The 15645-nt window shown below is 45.9% G+C and overlaps 1 protein-coding gene across 26 annotated transcripts in view; it reads left to right on the top strand.

The window, feature by feature from the left end:
* Nucleotides 1-15645, top strand: part of Kiaa1217 (KIAA1217 ortholog) — a 728606-nt gene that overhangs the window by 439320 nt on the left and 273641 nt on the right. For 24 of the 26 annotated variants that reach the window (XM_063238539.1, XM_063238524.1, XM_063238527.1 and 21 more), the window contains one exon: nucleotides 15359-15642. In XM_063238539.1, coding sequence (XP_063094609.1) covers nucleotides 15529-15642 — 114 coding nt within the window. In that variant the 5' untranslated portion in view covers nucleotides 15359-15528. Of the gene's footprint in view, nucleotides 1-2804; nucleotides 5291-5338; nucleotides 6081-15358; nucleotides 15643-15645 lie in introns of those variants that run through there. The other 2 variants (XM_063238540.1, XM_063238529.1) reach the window with 2 other exon arrangements.

The raw sequence follows: 15645 nt of genomic DNA on the forward strand, positions 1-15645 counted from the left end.
CCCGGAAGGGTTCCTGAAACCTTCAAGTTGCCAAAACGTTCTGAGAGCTCCATCCCCTGAGCATACCAGGGCCCCAGAGCACCCCTATTTCTGGCCAGTGAAGGGGTGATGCTTCTGCTTACCCTTTCACCTTGTCTGTGAGTCTCAGAGTTGGTGACCAGGGTTCTGGGGTGTGGCCTGGTGATACAGCATTGGACTGGCAGGCTTAAATCCCAAGCACAGCCAAAACAAACAGTATGAATATCACTCACAGATGCGGAAAACTGTAAACCCAACCAAAACTAGATGCTTTACAGGTACCTCTAGATTAATGATTGATTGACAGAGAAGCATAAACAAGTGATCCACTCACGGCAGGTGAGATGGCCAGGCCTATCACCCCAGCACTCAGGAGGCTGAGGCAGGAAGGTTGTCCTGAGTTCAAGGCCAGCCTGGGAATTAAATCTAAATTATATAGCCAGACCCTAACTTAGAAGAAAAAGCAAAGTAAACAACACAGAATGACACCAGATGTCCCAAGTGTCCTGAGCTGGAACAGGCCTGGGAAGGTGAGGAGCTCTGAATTCTACAAGTCCTGGTGAAAAGAACAAAGCCCTCAGGGAGGAAACAGTGAGAAACATCTTTCAGCACAGAACAGTCCCCAGGATTTCTCTCTGCACTGTGTCAGGAGCCCTCCAGGGCCTGCTCTCAGCGCTCTGCCCCACCCCAGCCCTGGCCTTCTGTGCCTGCCTGGGGTAGGGCCGGGGCCTGCCCTCCACTCCTGAGGCGCAGAGGCTGGAGAGTAATGATACCCTTTACCAGGCCCGGTTTTACTTTACTTCACAGTATGGCAAGAATTAGGATAATTGTGTCATCCAGGGCCATTTCCTCTGACTGGTGCTAACCAGTGAGGATGAGAGTAGAACAGAGCACAGTAAGAGCCTAGAGAGAGGAAAGGCAGGAGCCAGGCTCACAGAGCTCCTGGGCCTCGGTTTCCCACTCTGCACAATGGCTGGGGCGCAGCTGGGAGGAGCATTCAGCAGGGCCCAGAGAGCAGCAGTGTGATCTGTTTCCCTGATTTCTCATCCCTCTCCAGCTTTGAGTGAGGCATGCGAGAAAATCCAGAAAGGGAAGGGCGAAGCTCCTGCCCACTGATCTCTCTGTGGAGAGGCTAGCAGTGGGCATGCTGGGTAAAGTGACAAGGCTGGACCCCAAAGTGTGCCTGAACCCCTACAACTTCTTACACTCTCTTGGACTCCACATGGAACCTCCAGGCAGCTCTGGGGAACGGGCTGTGGTTTGGCTTGCTCTGCAGTGAGAGTCACCAACATCTAGGGGTAATAGTTACCACCTGGAACGTGGACCTGAGTTCTGGTGATTGCAGCAAAGCAGAAGGGAACCCTGCTTTCTGGAGGTGCTGCCCACACCCAGGGCCCCTGGGCCGCATCTTCTGAGCTAAGCAAGATAAAAGAAACCTCCATAAAAACAAACATCAATGTATCTTAAAAGTGTGTGTGGGGGGGGTTTAGTTCAGTGGCTGAGCACCTATCTGGCAAGCTCAAGGTCAAGAGTTCCATCCCCCGGTACCGAAAAAAAGCAAATGTGCTTATATTCCCACATATGGACTTTGTATAGAGGACAGGGAAGTCTCTGAAAGAGGAGATCCAAGTGTTGGGGACCCTAGGCCCCTCCCACCCTGGCTAGCAGGGTCTTCTTCCATCTCTGAGATATTGAGGACTTCATTCGAGGGAAATGGCTACCCTGTGGGGAAAGTATTGGAGACAGGAGTGATTCTCGGGGATGGACATGAAGATCAGAAGGATGAGGCAGGAGACTTGGATCACAAGTTTGAGCTCAGCCTGGGCAGCTCAGCTCAGTGAGAAGTCTGGGGATGTGGCTCACTGTGAGGGCCCTGGTTCACTCCCCAGTACAAGGAGAAAAGGAGAGGGAAGGGAGGAAAGAACATGAGGAATGAAGGCGAGAAGGAGAGAGAGAGAGAGAGAGACGGAGAGTCAGAGACAGAGACAGAGACAGAGAGACAGAGAGATTGACTTTGTCATATTTGTGAGATCTCTGCTTTTAACAAGAAAATGTAAGATGCCCGTTCTGCGCATGTACCAACTCCCCGTGATGAATAGTAGTGTGCTGCAAACATGCGCTAATACAATTTTTAAACATGAAAAAGACCTTAATCAGAGCACGAAGCTGTCCAGAGGACGTGAGGGGTGATGAATGAATCACACAGCAATGTGTCATGGTGTGCACGTTTCCTTTCCTGATGTAAACTGGTGGTGGGCTTGAAATCCGGCTCTGAGGAGAATCACACCTTTGCATTAATGAATGCTTAAAAATTTTATGGAGAAATGCAAACACCATGGTTTGTTTCACTTTGGAAACCTGAGAAGTGCCCAGGCTTCTCTTGGATCACACATAAGTGGCCATCTGTGCTAGTTTAGCAGGGACAGTTATGGTTTCTTAGTGTGCAGTTGGAATTATTAATAGCGTCCTCTTTCCCTGTCCCAAGTGCTCAGGTTTATATTTAAGTAGAAGGTGACTCTAGCCACCTGACACTTCACTGTCAAAACTGGATGGGAAAGTCTACATTTCACATGCGCCAGACTGTCCACTTAAGCAAATGTTTTCCCAGTTGTTGTAAGTCCTTTCTTTCTGACTTACAGGGTAACACACTAGCAGCTGTCTCTCAGAAATGGGTGACATATAATATATATCGAACCTGAGGCCTCTGCTTGAAACGTTTTGTTGCCTTTTTTTTTTTTTTTTTTTTTTTTTGTTCTGTTTTACTCTCATGGTTATTAGTGCTTTTCAAAAGTACATTTAAGGACTTCAGCAAGCATTAATTATTTCTTTTGTGTCCTGATGTTTTTATCTTAAACTGTTTTGCTCCTAATAGGGCTCAAAGGGAAAAAAACAGTGTATTAAGACGAGTCTACTTATGCTTGGTTCTAGCAATGCTTGCTTTCTGGAAAAATTTATATAAAGGAAATTGGCATGCTTTTCCACTGCCCTGTAATTAAATAGGCTTTCTGAGAAATCGCCCACATTGTTTATGATTCTTGTGATTAATCATGACAGATGCCACTGAAATTGCATTATCAAAACCAATAAAAGTATCACAGTCCTGCTAGTTATGACTGAAAAAGCACCTTTGCCTTTTATCATATCACCTGTCTTTTCTCTTAGATGACACTTTTTCATGTGTGTTAGGTTATTTTAAGTCATGAATTACAACATATGGAGCCCACTACCCAAGAAATAGTGTTACATCTTTGCCGGTTAACAGAAATGGAATTGAAAATGTAGCCCCTTGGTATTGTTATCATAGCTCTCTATATCACTGTAAGAAAATCAAATGTCAAGTTCTTCCCAATTCTCTAGCAAATTTCAAAGTATGGCAGCAGGCGGATTGGATTATAATCTTGATTTTTAAAACTAGACATCGAATTAAACCGAAAAGCACAACGTACTTATAGTTCAGAGAGTGTTTCCTTTAGAAAGAACATCTTCCCAGTAGCAACAACAACAAAAGTAGTTTTTTTCATGACAATCTGAGTTACGGAGTGTATGTAGCTTGTAGAACACACCTCTGAGAAACTGACAATCAGTGAGAAGTTGTTGGTAAGGTCCATATGTTTTGAGGACAGATATGTAGAAAGGTTTGGACACAATAGACTGAGTCTTGTGCTGTCTCAAGTTATTTTTATTCCTTGTTTTTAAGGAGGAAGAACAAAGGACTGGTGATTCAACTAGTGGAAGGTTTTCACTGTAGAATGACTAGAAGGTTTGATCATTCAAGAGAACACATTTTACTGTAAATATATGTATCAATTTCATGGTGCTTGATGATAATATATTAATTACTTTTTTTCTGTTGCTTTGTTCTTTTGTGCATCCTACAAAGGGTTTTGCCTAGAGGAATAGCTAGCTGCTCTCCACATGGCTTGGCCTATGGGGGAGAGGAGGGCCAGAGCTGCTCAAACCAGTGTGCAGTTGAGAGGGCTTCTCTGGCTGTTGGTAAACTGGGAATTCAGACCTGGTGGAGGAGCTTCCCACATTTTATCCACTTGGAGATCAACAGAAGCCTGAAAGGCTGCTCTCACATTTTCCAAACAGCCCTAAACAAGCATCATCTGTGTCCATCAGAAGATCGTTTTTATCTGCATCAAGCTAGCCAGGAGGACTCCCAAGCCAGCTGCTGTTTGTATCACTACCACCATGACAGTGTGCTGGGCTGGTCAGCTTCATCTCAGGGGCTTGGGCTTTGCACTGTGTCAGATGACAAACTGGAACTGCTAACAGTGGGCTCTTCCCACAGCCAAGCATGTTGGGCAGAAGGCCGAGAGACATCTGACACCCTTCCTAGTGCCCCCATACACCTTGGCATTAATGATTTAGAGACAAATACACAATAGCTGTATAAGAATCATAATCATCTGGACCTGGGAGCCTGGACACAGGTTTTCCTTCATGAACATTTTATACCAAAGGAAATAGTAAGGCTCACAGGGTGTTTGCTGGCAAGGGAACTGCATACTTTGTAAGATTACTAGGTAATTCTGTTGCAAGGAAAACCCAATTGCTTGCATTTGCACTGCCAAGGAGCAAGCTTTCCTTCTCTAGAAGCCTCACCACTGCTCCTTGAATTTCAGTACAAATCCTCTTAGGAATCCAGGGGCTCTTTCCTTCCATTCCTAACATGGGTATAACCTACTCCTTGGCACGGCTATTTTCCTTTGGGGCTATATCCTTTGTCCTTTAGGGCTTCCGCATATTTATGTCCCAACTGGCCAAAATATGTCCCCTGTACGGCCAAAACACACAGGTGACCCGAGGTTACACTCCGGAGCTGGGCCAGCCATTGTTCCCACTCATCTGTGATCGCAATCAATGTAAAACTGCGGGAATGATCAGTAAATTGGGTCACATTATGGTCAGCAGGTTGCCCCTTGTCCCTCTTTCTCTCAAGTGATAAGGGGCCGGTAGTGTGAGTATCACATTCCACCAACAGTCATTGTATTACTTTTAGATATCTGAAATAGCAGGGCAAATGTTTCTTAGCCTTTTTTTTTTTTCGTGGATAGCACAGCTCCTATTTTCACTTTCTGGGAAACTTGCCAATTTTTCAAGGACTGAGTAAAGAACAAAATAAATATTTGTAGGTAGTTTAACAGGAGAAGAAGTCTGCTGGATGTAACTCTGCCCATCCAAAGAAAAGCGTTTTAATTACTTTTCAGATGTCTTGAAATAATTAACCTGAGAGATTATGAGGCCACTTCTCAGAGTTGTGATGAAGGTGAGTGTGTGTTGGGGAGAGGGTGCTGTCCTAGAAGTGGAAGGCAAATGAATAAAATCTTTTTAGAATGCTGATTACCAGACTGAAATGGCCTGTGTGGAAGTTACACTACGAATCCGGTTCTAACAAGTTAGTTCTGGCAAGTGTGTATTTCACAACATTCAGCATATACTTTTTCTCCTCCCCTACCCACTTTTTTTAGAAGAGATTTCTCATAAATTTGGGGGACCCAGGAGTTGCTGTTAAGTAATGGGTAAACCAGTCCATATGGGGTAGTCTCACTCTGCTCCTGAGACTTTCAACAGCAGGGCACTAGCTTCCAGCCTGAGGTTCTCTTCCCTAATCGCGTGTGCAGACTTTTCCTTCCTCGCTGGGCTGCAGAGTGGGTGGTTTGCGGCAGGGAACCCGGCAAGCTGAATTGGGGCAGGAAAGGTCGTCACCTGTTGGGGCCTGGCCGAGAGCCGGGCGGAAGGCAGCCGCAGCCTGGGGCCCAGGAGGAGCTCGGGCGCGCACTGGGCGCGGGACGGGGGCGCGGCCCGGCGTGGAGTGCGCTCTTCCCGGGCTCGGGGAGCAGCTCGGGGTGGGGTTTCGCGCGGTGCCCTCCTCCCCACCCCGGCCCCGGCCGGCCGGAGCAGTCTGGGAGCTCTCAGAGCTGCGCTCTGGAATCTGGAGCGCGAGGAGCCTGCGCCCGGGGCGCACACAATGGAAGGGAAGGATGGCCAGCGAGCCGAGCCCCGCCTGGCGGCCCCGGCCCCGACTCCAGCCCCGGGCCACGGCGGGCGGACGCGCGGTGAGTAGCGGGTTCCCGGCCCGGGCGCGTGGCCTCCGCCGCCACTCTGCGCGGACTCGGAGCGCTGCGCGGGGCGGAAGGGAAGCCTGTTTCTGCTGGGGTGTGGGGGTGCGTTTCCCACCCGGAGCAGAGTTGCGATTCCCTGTCCGGATGGAGGGTAAGCGATGCCTGTTTGCGGGAGTGGTCAGGGTGTGCGCCCGCTCTCGGCAGGGACAGACCCCTCGCCCAGCTCCTCCAGTGTGACTTCTCGCGATCGCGGAGGGGAGCTGTTTTGGCGAAGCTGCCTCCAGGAGGGCAGCGTTTCCATTCATTGGTTGAGGAATCCCATGAGGCAGTGCGTGTGAGAGGCAAAGTTTTGCAGCTTTTAGAGTTAGAGACCAGACATTGGGCATGTTTTACTTTGCAGATCAGATCGGCAGGGGCATGCTTGTACCTCGGCAGAATAGATGGGACGCTGAATCTTCTTTATGTTTTAATGCAAAAGTTGGGAGGAGTCGTTAGACCATTTTGGTACATGTTCTCTTGGCAGTTTCCTTTTCCTTGTGTTTATGATAGACTTGTCTTTTCCGTAGGGAATTTCCAGAAGCTTGGGTTCCAAAGAAATTTTGCCCGAAAATTTTGCAGGGAAGTTTTGGGTGGCAAGAGTGTCTGGTCACCGAGATGCCCAAGCTGATCCCATAGTGGCGTGGAGACCCCCGGTTCCTAGGCTGCCCGCTCCAGGCGCCCCTGCCCCACCCTTGGCCAGGTTCATTCAGGGGCCAGTTGGTAACAGACAGACTGGAGGGAGTGCAGTGCTGAGTGTGGGAGTTGAGATTGTGCACAGGGGAAACGGTGTGTTTTTTAAAATGCAAAAGGGAAGTAGCACATGACTCACCCACACTGAAAATGCTAAACTAAGCCAAACAGAAGAAAATACAGTTAGGAAAGAGAAATTCCCCAGTGAAATGAAGGAAACTTTAAGCTTCCTAAATGCTGGGGAAGAGTCCCTGCGTCTTAACAGATCAGTCTAGCTGACTGCGTGCTCTCTTTCTACCGAGCCCTCCTTGAGGGCGCCAGGGTTAGAGGAGTCTTGGGAGAGATAAGCCTCACCCCCGCAGCACACCGCCCCTCTCCTTTGCTGGGCTGCTAGCCTACTGTAGAAATCCAACCCCCAGGCTGGTCCTTAAAGAAATCACCCAGACTCTAGAGGGAGCAATTAGAACGGACAGATTTAAAGTAACTCCCAGTCAGGGCAGTTCATAGATGTGTAAGATGTTGGACAGTGCTCATTTCCTTCACTTATTCATGCCACAAATATTAAGCCAGTGGACAGTGATCAGTGTTTTAGCAGCTGAGAACCCGAAAGTGAAGAAAACAGAGCAAAACACTAGCCTACATTGAATTTATATTCTGCATACCCAGCTGGGGTGTGATGGAGTGACAGGTGATTACAAATGAATAAGGTATGTAGCATGTTAGATGACAAGTTGGCCCAATTTAGCCTATAAAACCACAAGATTTCCAGAATCAGGTACAAAATGGATTTTTTTTAAAAAGAATAAGTATATTTCAAATATTGCATGGGATACATATGTATCAAAAATTATTCATTGTATAGCCAATGTGTAAATTTAACTGGGCATCCTATATTTTATCTGACAACCCTATTAGCTGGAAATAAGGCTATAGGGAAATAAGGAGTGGGGGCTGGAGATGAAATTGTAAATAGAAATATCAGGGAAGCCTCGGTGGGGTGTCCAGTGTGTAGAGAACAGTGAGAAAAGAAAGAGAAGCGTGGAGAAAAGGTGGTACAGTAATCCCAGCCCAGTTTGTCACAGGGCCTGTGAAACTATAGTAAGGACTTGGTTTTATTTCAAAAGAGGTGAGGGGCGGCCAGTAAACTGGATGTGTCTTTTGAAAGGTAGTGTGCCAGGTTGGGTGGTGCTTGTCTATAATTCCAGCACTATAGGAGACTGCAACAGACGAATCACAAGTTTGAACCCAGCCTGGGCAACTTAGTGACTTACTGAGATTCTGTATCAAAATAAGGAATAAAAAAGGCTGGGAATATGTTCAGTGTGAAGGCCCTGGGTTCAATCCCCAGTACCAAAACAAATAAGCAAATTTAAGTAAAAGGTAAAACCAGATGCTAGATCCAGCATAACTGAAATGGACTTTGAGAAGGGCAGGGGTGCCTATTAGAGGGGTTTGGAAATAAACCAGGCAAGAGACAATTTGGGCCAGCTGGTGATAAGCAGGTGGTGATAAGAAGACAGACTCCAGATGTATATTAAAGGGAAGGCTGAAAGAATTTGCTGAAAGATTGGATGTGGTATGTAAGAGGAAAAGAGGGGTCAAAGCTGTCTTCAGAAATTTTGGCCCAGGTAGCTGAAAGAATGGTATCACCATTTTTCTAAATGGGAAAGCATTTAAGAGGAATAGAGGAGAGGGGTTTATGGTGTGGGGTGTGGGAGGAGGAATTTTGGCTGTGTTAAGAGTGAGAAGTTTATTCCACATTCTGGGGGAGATACTGATTTGGACAGTGCTGCCTGGAATGGAGAGGACACTGCAGATCTTTAGAGATATCTTACGATTGTATCTCTGTGAAGAAGGCCAGGTCCAAGGGATGGCCCCAAGCACTCCGGCATTTAGAGGTCTGGAATTTTGGAAAAGATGGATGAAAAGATTGCAAACAGAGAGTAAGAATACAGGTCTGACTGTCAAGTTCCCCCTTTGCTCTGGGTGAATTCAGTGCTAGGAAAGAGTATGGCTTCCTTTCCAGTTCTAGTCATCTTGATAATAGCTGGGAGATCATTTTCTGAGGCTCACAGCACCCATAATGTCCACATCTGGCATCACATGGTGTCTCCTATCTGTTCATGTATCTGTTTCGCCAGTCACAGTGTAGTGTTCCAGGGCAAGGACTATGTCTCCTTTATCTTGGTGTTCCCAGCACCTGATGGAGAATCAAGCCTGTGGGAAGCAGTCAGTAAATACTGTAGAAAAGACCAAGTAGACCAGGTCAGGGACTTTGAGCTCATTAGATCTCCTGTGTGATGAAGAAGCTTATTGTACAAACCCAGACACTTTTGAGAATACGATAAATAGTTTCCCTGGGCAACAGTTAGAACCAGTATTGTTTGGGCAAAATACTGGTTTGGTCAAATATTGTTTGGTCACCCCAAGAATAGCTCTAATCAATGAAGGTTCCATGGCTAGTAGGGAAATGATAATGTAGAAATGTTCACATAGTGTGTTTGTCAGAGTCAGCCCTTACTAATCATAGATGGACTCTGAGTCTAACTGTCCCACGTTCACATTGAAAGCCATGGTTTCTTTGATGCAGTCCTAGTGGACATTCATTCTTTGGGGTGCCTCCATCTGCTCACTGCAGGCCTGAGGTGTCTGCTTGCTCTTTGACCCATGAGGCCATGAAACCTGTGCACAAGTGGCTTGTCTCTTCCACCCCCGCTGGCAAGCATCCTGTGGAGAACCAGCCTGGGCAGTGACAGATAGGGATGCCTGTGCCCCAAAGTCTTCTCTAAAATCCCCCATCAGCATCTGTTCCCTTATCTCTTTAAAGCACTTGTTGCTATGTGACACTTAGATTGCATATTGTTTGTTGTCTGTCTCCCTAATTTTGTTGACTCCTCTCTGAGGGAAGGGAATTAAGTCTGTGTTGATCACCATGTCACCACTCCATCTCCAAATTCCTTTAGTTGTATAGAACAGACATTGGATAAATATTTGTGTGAATGAATAAATCAATCAATTGATTAATCAACAGTTGGCACAAGGATGCTTTGGCAGCTAGAGGAAGGGCTGTCTCTATTTTGTCTGAGATCTAAACTAGAAATCCTTATCATCCTTGCTTTCAGTTTTTAAGGTTCTTGGGAGGAATGTGATGACTTGAATCAGCTGTAATTTCTGTGTCAGTCTGCAAATAGTATAACAATCCTTATAATATTAACAATGGAGCTGGAAAACTGTGGGCCCTTGCAAGCATCCACATTTTCATGTATCTGTTGGAGAGGCTCATTGCTGTGTCGGCTCTTTAATCTTGGTGGCTTAGTGTGATCCAGGTTGATTTCCTCCTTGCTCAAGGACAGTGTGATGTTCCCAGCCAGGTGAGTCTCACCAGTGGCCACCCACAGTCCTATTGTCCAATCACTATGTTCATGCATCATAGGCTCCCCTTAATTCTTTGGATAAGGCTTCCTGAAAGGTAAAGAAGAGCGTGGAGGATTATACAGGAGGTCCAGGGGCCAGGATTCAAGTACCCACGTCACTTCTGCCCACATTGCATTGACCACGGTTAGTACAAGGCCCCAGTGACATGGAGAGGGCGGGGAAATGCATGCTTGCTTGTGTGCAGCAGAATCATGTTATAGTTTAAACACACAGCACTCTGGCTGCCCTGGGACACCCGGAGAGTCTGTACAGCCAAATCCAACAGCAAGTCCTCATGATGTTCCTGAAGAGGAGAGCATCTCAGAACAATTGAGAGGCAGCTAACCAAATCATTCAGAATGAGAAAGGGACACCCTTCCCTGAGAGTCTGCAGTGTACCTACTCTTGACCCAGGGATAATTCTCAGGGAGAGTAGAGTGTAACTGTGCACATGCTTAGCCTGAGATGACCCTGAGTTCATCCTCAACACCAAAAACTCCTGAAAGTAAAAACTCAGGAAAGTCCCAACACCACTGCTGGCTTCCAGCAGGTGCACAGTGAATGATCAAAGCCCCTAGGTTTTTGCTGTGGGTTGACTGGTACAACCCAAGCTCTGCGGGTGACTCCATTGGAATCCCAGTTTCTGCCTGCTCCTTCCCTGCCCATCTTCCCTGCCCCAGCCCCCACTCCCCATGCTCTGCCCATCCTACTGGGAAGTCCTTTGGAGCTCAGAGGAGTCTCCAGCTTTCTGTCCTTTATCCTCCTCACTCCGGCTCCAGGCAGTGTTGAAGAACTTGTTTTCCATTTTGGGATCCCATTCTGCCTCTGCAGAGGCCGCAAAGAGGGCAGGAGGAGGAAACAGAGCCACTTTTCAGCATCTCCCAAGCCTTGTGTTCTTGTTGCAGCTTCATTACTTCCGTAAGTGAGGATTCCCAGAATAGCAGGCAGCTGGACACACCCGTATTTAAATGTTAGCACCAAAGCACATTCTGAACAAGAAATAGAATTGCATTTCTGTTTGGAAGGCTTACATGAACCCTGCTTGAGCTTTCCTCTATTCATGCGCATAATGAAAGAACTGGCAGGGCTTGAGCCTCTGACTCCATGGCTGTGGAATTGTGACAAAATGTCCTTTGCCTGTTCCCTGTTTGTTTATTTGGAACCCTGCTTGGTTTTGCCCCCCAGTTGAAAGTCTGCATCCTTCCTGAGTGACTGGAATGGTAGAGCTGTTATTCCCTCCCCCTCACCCCCCCTCCAGGCGTGGAGTTGCCAGCTCCCGGGGTGGGGGGGTGGGGGAGGGCACCTCATGGAAGAAGAGGCTCAAGTGACGGGAAAGTGTGTGAAGGGGCTTTGTGTGGATGGTGGTATTAGGTTGTTCGGTTCTGGGGAAAGTGGAGCAGGTGCCTGGTGGAGGCAGATGGGCGAGAGACCCAGGGAGGAGTGGGCTATTAGGTGTCTGCCAGGCAGCCAGGGCAGCCATGCATGCGGTCTTCTGACTCCACAATGATTGGAGCTGCTCGCTGCTTTCCTCTAAGTCACATTATGCCTTGTTAAGCAAACGGGGACATTTTCAAACAATCCACAAGGAAGACAAAAAAAGTGGAAAAATAATGTAAGATTGATGACTTTCCCATTGAAAAGTGTTAGAACAGAATGAGGGTGGAGAAATTTCAAAAGTTCAAGCGTCTCAAAGGTTAACATTGGAAGGCTGAGAGGCAGGAGAATTGCCCCAAGTTAAAGGCCAGCCTGGGCTACATAGTGAGACCCTGTCGTAGGCCCCCTTACCAAATAAACCCTCTCAAAAATTAATGTTGACAGAGCATGGGCAGTGACCTCCAAGACCTTCTATTTAGCCCTTCCTCTGTTTATTTTAAAAAAGAAAGTGAAAAACTTGTTAGGATTTCCAGAGGGTTACTGTTGTGATCAAAATGAGCACTTTTTTTTTTTTTAAAGTTTTTATCAGTACCAGGGATTGAACTCACGACCGCCTGCTTGCAAGGCAGATGCTTATGCCGCTGAGCTAAATCCCCACCCCCCAGCACTTCTGATGATCCTTAGTATCTGTGTGTTTTTGTGCAGTGGCAAGCAGGAACACTGAAGCCACAGCCAGGATTTGGAGCCAGACTTATTTACATCAACAGGCACAGATATTGGGGTCCTTCCCAGAATATCAGGCCCTGATCTCTGGTAGTCCAGGACTTATGTGGAATAAGCAAGCAGGAAGTACAGAGGCAGAATGGCTCGTCAGTTGGGGTTATACAGTGATTATACAGTGTGCATCACAGTGATCAGCTGTTTCTAAGAGACAGGAGCAACCAGACCTGAAACAGGAACTGTTACCCGGGCAACTGAGAAGTGAAGTGTACTGGCCGAGGAGGCATTTTCTGCCACAGTAGCCAGGCAGAATGTGACTTTCTGGCTGCTGTTGAGACTTTGTCAGGACTGGAAGTGTATGAATATTTATCCAAATGGGTGTGTGTGGGTGTCTGCTCATGATAGGTCCAGGTAAAAAAATCACAGGAGTCTTTCCAGAGCCTCAGTCCTATTCATTAATACAGCTGTCCTGGATAATTTTTGTAATACATTTTTTAGAGGTGTCAAAAGTATCTTTAAAAATCTACTTAAAAGTCAATAGTGACATATTAGGTATGCAACAAATTTGGTTAATACAAAATGCATGCTCCACACACACTCAAAAGATAAAGCTAAGTGCTTTCAGATACTACATGTAATTATCACCTTGAAACATGACCTTTTCCGCACTTAGTTTTTGTCCTTCCTTTCTTCTTCTGTCCTTCCTTCCCTCCCTTTGCCCTCTTTCCCTTCCTCTCTTCCGCCTTTCTTCCTTCTTTCCCTCCCTTCTTCCTCTCTTCCTTCTTCCCTTCGTTTCCTTTCTTCCTTCCCTCCCTCCTTTCCTTTCTTCTTCCTCTCTCACTTATTCTTTCCTTCTCTTTCCTCCTCCTCTCTCCTCTCCCTCCTTTCCTCCTCCCTTCCCTCATTCTCTCCTGGATGTCCAACCCAAAGCCTTGCACATACTAGCCAAGTGCTCTGCCACTGAGCTGCACCCCCCAGCCCTGCATCTACCTTTATTCAACAAATCCTGTTATGTCAGTATTATTAGAAAAGAGCCCCTGAATGAGGTAACTGTAGCATACGTCTGGTATTAGGAGGGTTCCTTAAACAGGTGGAAGGACAGTGAGTCCCTCTTTTAATACGTAGTTCAGTCTTTCCCCTTTTAGACTTGCTGCTGAAACTAATGGAAAGTAGAAGGATTAACTAATTTGGTTGTGTTTTTCTTCCCTTCCTTCATCAGTGTCTGATGGAGATGCTATAATTAGCAATGTAATGAGAAGTGGAGGGTAAACAATAAGAATTGTTCCCAGAACATATATCAGCTTTGGAAGACTGGAAGAGGAAAAGTAGCCTGAGATTAAAATATTTTCTGTGTCTAACCAAAGGGAGCCTGTACACAGTGCTCTGTATGCAAATCTTTCTAGGCAAAACGAAGGAAAGCATGTTGGCAGCCTTGTTTTTAGGGAACTGCTTTATACCTGCACTCTGGACACCTGTTGTCTTATATCACTGATGTGACTTTTTGGCTCTCATTTATCTGAGATGCAAATGAGCAGAATTCTCAAATCTGACATCTGTTCTTCTGCATTTAATTTAAAAATAAATTATTGGCGAATGAAGTGCTGCAAGAAATTTTTTAAAGTTTAGAATATGTTTAAAGGACTTAGAGGCATTTGTAATGCTAGTACAACCCTTCTCTTTTTATTAATAAAGAGAATGAGACAGAGATCGAATTTTGTGTTCTAGATCTAGGATGAAAGCCAGGACTCCTAAGACCCAGTTTAATGATTCTCCATGCAATTCAGGGGACAGGGTCTCTTTATTTTGCCTGTATCTGAAAGACTGCAAGGTAAACACTGTTCTCCAGAAGGGGAACCTGGCTTCATAATGAGAACCTGTCCAGCTCCTGAAGTGTATGAATGATCTTTACTTCCCCGAGCCTGACTTTTTAAACAGCTATCTCGCGTTTGTCCTAGTTAACGGGAATATCCCAGAAAACTTTTGTCTCCAGCCACTGAGATGAATGGAGAGGACGGGGTGTTACTTGCACATGTCCTGTGCTGCACACCTTGACTTTGATGTCTTGGTTGATCTTGTCTAAATACAAACCGATTTGTCCCCTAAAGGCCAGCTTGGGAGCCATGTGTCTTAAATCTAAGCTATTAAAACGTACCATAGCTCTTCTTTGTGTTTTGGTAAATTTCTCTGCAAGTAAAATGTGTCTAAACCTTACTTTCTATGCCCTTGATTATTACTTCTAGTATTTTTTCTGTTTGCCTGTCTTATGCTAATGAGAGAAGTAGAATTTTCCAGGGGCTCACATGTGTCAATGATTATATCACTAGTGTGTAGAGTAGCAGCTAGTTTTGTTCTTGGTGATGAAACACTTCAGAAACTATAGATTATAACATTTTAAGAAAACTTTTTATTTCAGTAATTAAAAATACAGAAATAATCGGCTGGTCCGATGGCAGTGGGTTATCAGAACTTATTAACATTAGTGTCACTAAAGTTGGTATACAATCCCCCCACTGCTAAATTTGACTGGCTTTAAAAAAAGAAAAAAAGAAAAGAAATAACCTGCATCACTGGAGGTAACTTTGCTCTAGTTGCAGACAAGGATAAGGGCCCAGTTGCCTGCAAAGAACTCATCAGAATGAGTGTTTTTATTTGGAATAAACTCATGGAAACAGAGCCAGAAATGGCAGCTTTTTTTTTTTTTTCCTGTAATGTGTTTTATTTTATTTTATTTTTTTTTTTTATCGGTACCAGGGATCGAACTCACGACTGCCTGCTTGCAAGGCAGGCGCTTATGCCACTGAGCTAAATCCCCAGCCCCGTCTTTTATTTTTAAAGTATGATTTTTCCACATACCTTTTGATAACGTATATTTTCCCTTTTTTCTGAAAAAATAAAAAGCCAGGAAAGCAAAGAAAAGAAAAAGTTTCCTAGATTACCTTGATACATTAATCACAGCTACCCACCCTCATGGTGTTCTGTGAATGAGATTTCTGGTGTGAAATCAGTAATTGCGAATTGTATTTTTTACCTTGCAGAACAAGGAAAAGGCAATCTGCATGTCACATCCTTAGAAGATGTGGAATGCTCTAGGACCAAGGAGCGCCTCTCTAATGGAAACGGTCGTGCCGGAGCCTCCAAGCCTGCCCGAAATATCCCAAGGAGACACACGCTAGGTGGGCCCCGAAGTTCCAAAGAAATCCTGGGAATGCAAACATCTGAGATGGATAGAAAGAGAGAAGCTTTCCTGGAACACCTGAAGCAGAAATACCCCCATCATGCCACAGCAATCATGGGGCACCAAGAGAGGCTGAGAGACCAGGTA

Source organism: Cavia porcellus, unplaced genomic scaffold, assembly GCF_034190915.1.
Source record: "Cavia porcellus strain 051 isolate PalLab524CR breed Dunkin Hartley unplaced genomic scaffold, mCavPor4.1 scaffold_27, whole genome shotgun sequence".
NCBI classification, from domain to species: Eukaryota; Metazoa; Chordata; class Mammalia; order Rodentia; family Caviidae; genus Cavia; species Cavia porcellus.